Source organism: Lactuca saligna, chromosome 2 (genome assembly GCF_052625555.1).
Source record: "Lactuca saligna cultivar CGN05327 chromosome 2, ASM5262555v1, whole genome shotgun sequence".
In the NCBI taxonomy this organism is placed as follows: Eukaryota; Viridiplantae; Streptophyta; class Magnoliopsida; order Asterales; family Asteraceae; genus Lactuca; species Lactuca saligna.
In genome coordinates this window covers 34,202,260-34,210,682 of record NC_136418.1, presented here as the reverse complement: position 1 = coordinate 34,210,682, position 8,423 = coordinate 34,202,260, and the positions used below count along the sequence as shown (strand labels likewise).

Sequence of the window (8,423 nt, the reverse complement as noted above, 5' to 3'; positions counted from 1 at the left end):
ACATTTTAATTCTACGCATCATTGTATCATATCAAATGTTGACATGTATCACATTTATTGAAATTATTAACAATTTCATCCATTATTTCATATGGGTATGCAGATCATACGAAGAAAATGTAGGAGGATATTTAATTTCTCTTTTGTAATTTTGTTACAGAAAGATATTTCAGTAATTGTCTCTTCCACGAGGACCATTATGTAATTTTCCAAATTAAAAACTACATATACCAAAAGAGTAATTAATATATTTTCTGTAAATTAAAGGAAGATATAATTAGCAAATCGATTATTAACATGATAAACACTATTTATGAGATATTGCTAATTATATTATATCAACAACATTATTTTATAGACTTTAATTAAATTGTAAAAAGTATTGTTGAACAAAATTTTTAGATATACATACAAGGTTGTGAATGATAAGATATTTTATAGCCCAATAAGAAGTTGTCAATAAAAACCCTCAAAATGTTTCTCCAATTAAACACCCTAAAAAGAAAGTCTCTTATGAAGACTCAACTTAGATTGACGAGTTAAGGTTTTTTCACAGCTGAGCCGCTTCTTCCTGTATCTCCATGCTACCTGGATGGTGGTTGCCGCCAAACCCCGCCAGTATGGAGATTCATTCCTAAAGGTGCAAAACAAGTAGACCATATAATATACTTATAGAAACATAATTTAGTTTAAATTCATGTGTAGAAAATCCATAAGTTCAATTCCAAGAATTAGGGTACATTTTTTATTTTTATTTTTATTTAATGTGTAGAAGATGCAATGTTACCTAATGGCAAACTGAACACGATGATTCCTCAAGAATCCAGCAAAAATAGTGGTTACTTCTTCAAGATCTGCAGCCCGAAGAACAAATGCCTCCACATTTGTTAGGCATCTCACTGTCCTGTTGCTAAACAATCTGAATCCTTGTTTCTTACGGTTTTGTGTATCTGGATATGACATTCTAGGATTAAATACAAGAAATAGCAACGTACGTTCATTTCTTTTTGTTTATTATAAAAAGGTTATGCAAACATAAAGAAAATTTCACTGCTAGCTATAACTGGTTAGATTTTTCGAAGTATAATGTTCTCATAAGAAAAAATGGAACACATTTGTCCATGTGATGTCATAATCACAGAAACTAACCAATTTTGGGAAACATAATGGCTTTAGTAATAAATATTTATAGAATACTAACAAAATTAGAAATGAAATAAAAGTGCATTGTTATTTATTGATATTTGTCCATCCGAACTAGTTTATACCTCCATTAACATAGGAATGTTCAAGGCACCATTTGAGAAGTTCTTCACCACATACATCACCTTCCGACAATGAAACTTTATTCCCATCTTCTCCAACGCTCTCCATCTTCCCTCTTACAATAAAAACCATTTTTGCCACAACCCCACTTTTATATAAAATTTTCCCACCTTTGATGTATGTCTTTTGTCTTAACCTTTCACATATTGCATCTAAAATGGGTTCATCCATCAGCGAGAAAATCCGGACCTACAAATTAAAAAGTTGAGTTATAGTTTCAAAGGTTAAATGCATAAAATGTTAGCGCACTTTTGGTGATTTGTTTATAATAGCATCTTACTTTCATTTTTTCCTATAACTATATCATACTCTAAAAAAATATACACAATTATAGCAATAGCATCAATACAAAGACATTCTCACCATTATGACAGGGGTAGATTTTTCAAAGCATAAACTATACACAATAATAAAGGAAAAATTGAATATAGAATGCTATAATATAATATAAATGAAGTGGGTTGTTCTTTCATGCATTTAGCAACGGTTTTAAAGATTTGTAATCATGTAATCACCGCCAACAACAAGAACACAGAGAAAGGGTTGAATCTCACTTTCTTGACAAACTTAAAGAGGTGTCGACGTATATCTCTTTGCAAGTCTTCAGGAAAATTCTCCATTAGCCTTTCTTCATTAACACCTCGGGTAGCTGCCCAATTATAGCGTTCTGATTCTCGAATTTTTCTGCACATCAAATGGTCGACCAAATGGGCATCAATAGTAAACTAACACAAAAACACAATAGCAAAGAAGAATATGTTGAGATTTGTTGACTAAAATAAAAGATAAGATTGTCTCATATTTATGGAAAGAAGATGAGGTGGAGTGCTCCATCCTTTAAATTAAAGGAGTTCACGGCTTTGGTTTAGAAGTACTCCAATCAAACATACTATTCATATATTCTTATTTATCTATTATTTTTCATTCCACAAGTTGTTAGAATCTTCCGGACCATTTTACCAACAGAACTTATGATCATCACTTAACGTTAAGGCTAAACTTGAAGTTTTATCGAGAAGATGAGTAGTGCTTTAATGATTGATTAGTTTAGATGATGAAAATAATGAGACATGAGATTTATACCTTCGTAGGCTTGTAGGCAAGTGTCTATGGCTCATCCACTGCTCAACATCACGTCGTCTAAGTGACATTTCCAGTCGTCTAAGATACATATTAAATAACTAATGTTATCTTTAAACAATAATGAGGCCAAGGGTTATAACATATACGTAGAATAATTATTAATTATAGTAAATGGTACTTCACCTGCGTCCGAGACCTTGAAGAAAGTTCTGCATGTTTCCAATAAGGAGGGCAAAAAGTAAAAGTCCAAGCCCAATTATACCCATTGTAAAAAGGACTTCCCACACAAAATAACTGGGAGTTTGATTGCCCGCCAATGTGCTGATTTGCTTGTCACAATTATCGATAAATGGAAAAACGATTAATAGGAACTCTACTATTACCTTTGATGTAGTTTATTTAATGTAAAAGAAAGGGCTTGAGAAAATAATAATGGGAGAGAAAGTGGATCCAAAATATTTATATACCTGAAACCCCCAAAAAAATGAGTAGACATATCTTGTGATTATATTATTTTCGGCTGTGAGATTGACAGCTTTCACGTAAATTCCATAAGGGAAGCCATCTTCGGTAAAACAAGCACTTGCATTTTCATTTTGTTTCCAGTTATTCCATTGTTGATCAACTTCAAAGGCCAGAGTATCATTCCCATGTCCACAATCTATAAACTTTGTGCAATTCTCGATTCCAGAATTATGACAAGCGTCTCGAAGGCATTGATTCACCCTCTTGTAACAAAGAATTAAAAGAAAAAACAATTAGTATATATCGCCTGCAAACTTTTAAACACTATGGAGTGAATAACAACATGGATGAAAGGAAAACATGAATATATATATTAGACCAAATAAGAAATTTCATCCTTGTGATATATTAAAACTTCTACTTTTGACAAAGCACACGAACGAAACTTATAACTTTGTTTTACAGTACAAAACAAATTCACATTGTATGTAATCCATCTGTATTGATTAAAACATATGAGCTTTGTTTTGTTTGTTAGTTTAAATAAGAAAATATGCAATCAAAAACACAAAGAATTCAAAATCTCACCTACCTGTAACCCTAGCAAATACCAGGATGACCCAACAACATGTCCAGCCAAGACAAAAGTCAAAAGATTAATGAAAAAGTTAATCCATGCAGACTCAAATATGAAACCACTTGGAGATTGTCCAGCAAGAAGAGGCAAAAACCGGTATAATCTTGGAATGTATTGAACAAGAATAGCCGATCGCAAAAGATTCTTTGCATAGTTAGCTCCTGATGATGCAATGGCATTTGGTAGAATAAGTAATACAATTATCTGCATAAATAATTTTAAAGTAATTAAAAAATGATGATGGGCATGGCATAATATATATATATATATATATATATATATATATATATATATATATATATATATATATTATATGGTTGAAATAGAATGTTACCTGAGGAACTGGCAATACGATAAATAAGTCGAGGAAGAAAAATCCAGAAAGATAATGTAACGCGATCTTCTTAGGATGATCAACCAAGTCTCCAGCACCTACAACTCTTGATTCAGGTGAAATGAATGCCAACCTGAACTGAAAAAGAAGTTCAAAGATATATTATTATCAAGTCTATTGGAATGAGAACTGAAAAAAAAAAAAAAAAAAAAAAAAAAAGATAATGTAAAAAGAGGTGATTATTAATTAAGTGGTTTACCTGAAGAAGCATATGCAAGAGGTATATAAAGTCGGTCATGCTTCTGAAAGCCACCATGGTTTTTGTCATTGGCCAATTAATTAATATGCACTTAAACTCCTGCTTCCAAAAAAGCAAGCATGTAGAAGGAATATCATGATTAAAAGATTAGTGATAGATTACACAATAAAAAGGGAATGTAGCAAATCCCTATCAATATCATAGTCTAGAGTACTTATTATGCCATTGTACTTTAAAAGAAATGTCAGATTATAGAATTATATGCTCAATTTATTTAGTATTAGAATGTTATACTTTGGAAAATCTATGCAATTATAGCAGCAAAAGTTGTTTTACATTTGGTGGATATTGCTATGGTTGAGTAAAATTTTCAAACTCCATTGCTTTTATAGGAAAAAAAATGAAAGCAGATGCTAGCTAATACACTACAACAAAGGAAATAATAAAAACATAATGGTTTAATTACAGTGGTTGTGGTGTAATAAGTCAAACAAAAAACACCTTTATTTATGTGTCCGGATTAAGTCCATTAAGTAAAACAGAAACACATACTAAGATAATGCAGTACAAAAGTGAACTAAATAATTAATGAGCATAAGCAACAAGTTTTCACAATGCATTGATAACCTAACACAAAAAATGAAAGTTTCATACCAAAATTCAGTTTTACCTTATTCACCAACAACAAGTAAAAGAATAAGGGGTCTATGAAAATGGAAACTAAGCAAGAAATGACAATGAACTGGTTCCACTGTTGAACAACTTTGGCATGTGGATTCATGATCCCAAATGTAAAATGTTTTAGTAACAATAACTTTCCTTGTGCCCACCCCTTGACACCTCCATATATAACATTATCAAACTGCAAAAAGAACAGAAGAAAAAAAAAACATTCAACTACCAATCGTTCGAGTTTCAGAAACTGTTAATAAAAATATTCACAATGTTAAATTAGCCAAAATAATCAAACATTTAGAGATAGTGGTTTAATAAAGATTTTTAAAATTCAGGGACCAATTAGAATAGATAAAAGTATGTTTGCTGCTTATATTAGCTTTTGAGCAAAATTAGAAAAGTCGTCCCTATGGTATGTCCAAACATATGTATTGGGTCCCTTGTGATTTTTTTTGACCATTTTTATCCGCTCAAGTATCACGTGTAACCCTTTTCGTCCCTATTGTAAATGCCTCCGAATTTTTGTCTGTTAAGCTTTCTCATGTGTGAAAAACATGAGGGCATATTCGTCTTTTTAGATTTGCTAGTAATCAATCATCACTGTATTTCATTTATAATTCTCATAAAGACGAATGGAGTGGTTTCGAGAAAAAGCATTGTTAACCAACTTTTGGGTTTTTTTTTTTTATGAAATACTATATTGACCGATTACGGGCAAACCTAAAAAGACGAAAATGCCCTCACGTGTTTTCTCACATGATAAGGTGTGACAGAAAATATTGGATCTTGTTTGCCTAAGGGGACGAAAAGGGTTACTAAAAAGTCGCAAGGAACCCAATCCATAATTTTGGACGATTTTATATTTAACTTAAAGATCAAAATTTTTTATGATATCATCAATATTCAAGAGTTTAGCAGCTCAAAATTGTTCATCAAAGAAAAGAAGAGTAATACATGGTGATCAAACCCTTGGGCAACTGTTGAGATCGGTTTTGCTTTGTAGAAAGGTGGGCATGTTGTACAATAAGGATCATTGCACATCCCCAATCTTCCTGACCTGAATAAATGCTCATTTTTTGCCTCACTATTAAAATCTCCGAATTGATGATTATAATTTCCAGAATCTTCTTGTTCCTGTGGCTTCCTCTCTTGTGTATGTTCATCATGAGTGTTTCTTTCACTACGCAAGGGACCTGTAAATCCAACACGACTTGTTGAATTGGAATTCAATTCAATGGAGGTCACTGGAATGGATATTGAAACACTTCTGTTCCTTTGTGAAAATCTTGGATTTGGATTGTAATCAGATAATGGCCAATCCGTAGCTGTTAAAATTGGTATATCATCTTTTTCAATAGAGTCCATCTATCAATGCCTCAATAGCAATAGCTGCATGCGAGATATGAAAACTGGTCAAATAGTCAAACAAGTACAAATAACTTTATGATTAGTTTTGCCCTAAATAACCATCTGGAAGTAGCTAGCAGTAATCAAATAACCGCTTAGAAACACTTGTAGCCTAAACAGATTATATGAAAGTAAACCAACTACTCATATTCCTTAAAGAGGTCAGATAAATGGAACATCAGAGCTAAAAACACACTCTCAAACAGCAAAAACGTTGAATATACAAAAAAAACTAATGTTAAATTCATGATGGTTATTTGGGGGCAACACATTCAATTGTATTCAACCACAAATTAAAAAGCAATCAGTCATCATTTTGTTTACATTCTTCAAGAAAAATCAAAGTTAGTTCATGATCAATATGAAGCGTATTCAATAATTCCAGTACAAAAAACAAAAAAATTATAAGAACCCAGATGAAATTATGACATACCCTTTTAAGTTCTCTATCTAAACTCCATGGAACGAACAATGGGGAAGTGGTAAGTAGCTATAAGATTGTGCTTGAACAGGAGGATAATAAGAAACAGCCAAATGAAAAGGGGAGACAAGGGTTTGAATAGGACTTGCATTGATTGAGACTTGAGAGTAGACTTGGACCGCTGACCCAGTGAAAGATGGAACTTTCAAAGCGATTATGAGAAAGACAACGCAACAGATAGAGTTGAATGGTTAAACCTTCGCCGGGTAGCCTTATATACCCACCATATTTATTTACTTGGGGATGTATGCATATTTATGGCGCAACTAACACCAAAGTTATTATTTTTGTCAACACTAGAGGTCTAAATCTACTTTAATATTAAATTAGATTATGTTTGATCGGTCATCTAGGAGATAGATTGAAAATAACTTATTTGGTCATCTAGGAGATAGATTGAAAATAACTTATTTTTTATTCGTCTCACTAAGTTTATTGGGTTTCTTTAGGGAATATTATTTGAAAATGATGTTAAATTTAATTTTCACAAAATATCATTTTAGATACATATTTATATTAATTTTTAAATTACATGGAACACATTAAAACTCTTTTATTTTCCACTTTAGAGTCTATGTAAGATCCGTTTTCTAAGAAAAGTCTTTAGTCATTTAAGTTGAATGATTAAGTTTTCTTCGCACAACGATGTTGTAAGGTCTAGACCACGGTGCAAGACATGTCATTAAATGGCGACATAGTCTAGTCCTCATCGCGGCTCAGTGGCGGCTAAAGTTCAAAACCGTGGGTCTCGGGCCTTAGGCTTTATTAAAATGCTCTAACTTCTAAGGTTGCGTCATTTGGCAGCCCCCACCCTTTGAAATTGACCCTCTCCAAAAAGCCCTAGCCCCATTTATGTGTTTTGAGCTTTTGATCCCTCTTTGTGAAGGTTGGTGAAGTAGGGAATCTCTCTTGGTGCAAGGAAGCGATGGTTCATCTTCGATCTAGCCTTCTCATCAAGTTTTTGGTCCACTTGAGGTATAAAGCACCAACCTTGGCCGTTATTATCTAGATCTATGTTTATGCTTCATTCGGGTGCTTTTGACTCCTTTTTCTTGATGTTCTTGGAGTTGGGCAACTCCAAGACCTTGTGAGTAATCCAAATGACTTATGAATAGGAGTGTTGAAAGAAAGCCGAATTTGCATGCTTCCTCTTATGTGATGCATGTGTTTTCGTTCAATTTAGAGTTAGCTTTAGTGTTTGGGTGAGTTTGACCCATGAGAATGGATAAAGTTGGAAACTTTATCCATTAAGATCATTATAGGAAGCTGACTTGAGATTTTAGGCGCTAGAAATTAATTGTTAAGAGCTTAATCCACTAAGTTGTTTTGGAGCATGATCATGGTGCGGTGGTGTGTAGACCACGATGCGGTAGACTATGATTCCTCACCACTATTTTTGATCTTAGCAAATCTGTTTTGTATGTGATATTTTAAAGGACTCACTAAACTTTGGCTTATAGTTGTGGATTAAATGTTTTAGGTGCTTCAAATGATCGTGGGAAGGCGAAGGTGTGACTGTACACAATCATCAGCAACTTTGAATTTTTATATTTGAATTATGGAACAAATGGTTTTATTGATCTTTGGTTTATGAAAATGGCTTTTAATCTAATTTAAAATTTGAAAATTGTATTGTTAAAATAGGACATTACAAGTTGGTATATAATGAGGTATGATTCGGAAATACCTCTACCCTTTCCTGGATATCCCAAATTGACATATTCAAAGATGCCCGAGCCACTAAAACGCCGAACTG

At 32.8% G+C, this 8,423-nt stretch overlaps 1 protein-coding gene across 1 annotated transcript; it reads right to left on the bottom strand.

The window, feature by feature from the left end:
• Positions 1 to 416: 416 nt before the first annotated feature.
• On the bottom strand, positions 417 to 6,838 carry CNBT1 (cyclic nucleotide-binding transporter 1). Its single transcript, XM_078979287.1, has 13 exons — positions 6,620 to 6,838; positions 5,734 to 6,168; positions 4,775 to 4,966; positions 4,105 to 4,203; positions 3,846 to 3,983; positions 3,467 to 3,715; positions 2,877 to 3,137; positions 2,593 to 2,738; positions 2,410 to 2,487; positions 1,881 to 2,010; positions 1,269 to 1,515; positions 788 to 950; positions 417 to 634 (listed from the first exon to the last, which is right to left on the bottom strand). The coding sequence occupies exons 2-13, from the start codon at positions 6,142 to 6,144 to the stop codon at positions 496 to 498; spliced, it is 2,253 nt and encodes a 750-aa protein (XP_078835413.1). The 5' UTR covers positions 6,145 to 6,168; positions 6,620 to 6,838; the 3' UTR covers positions 417 to 495.
• Positions 6,839 to 8,423: the final 1,585 nt, after the last annotated feature.

What these genes read in the sequence shown, in the direction of transcription:
- CNBT1 (XM_078979287.1), bottom strand. Translation starts at nt 6,144, where the DNA reads ATGGACTCTATTGAAAAAGATGATATACCAATTTTAACAGCTACGGAT. An exon ending in GGTATTTGCTAGGGTTACAG is followed by an intron (nt 3,138 to 3,466) that starts GTAGGTGAGATT and finishes CTTTGTTACAAG; the next exon opens with AGGGTGAATCAATGCCTTCG. An exon ending in CGTGTTCAGTTTGCCATTAG is followed by an intron (nt 635 to 787) that starts GTAACATTGCAT and finishes TTGCACCTTTAG; the next exon opens with GAATGAATCTCCATACTGGC.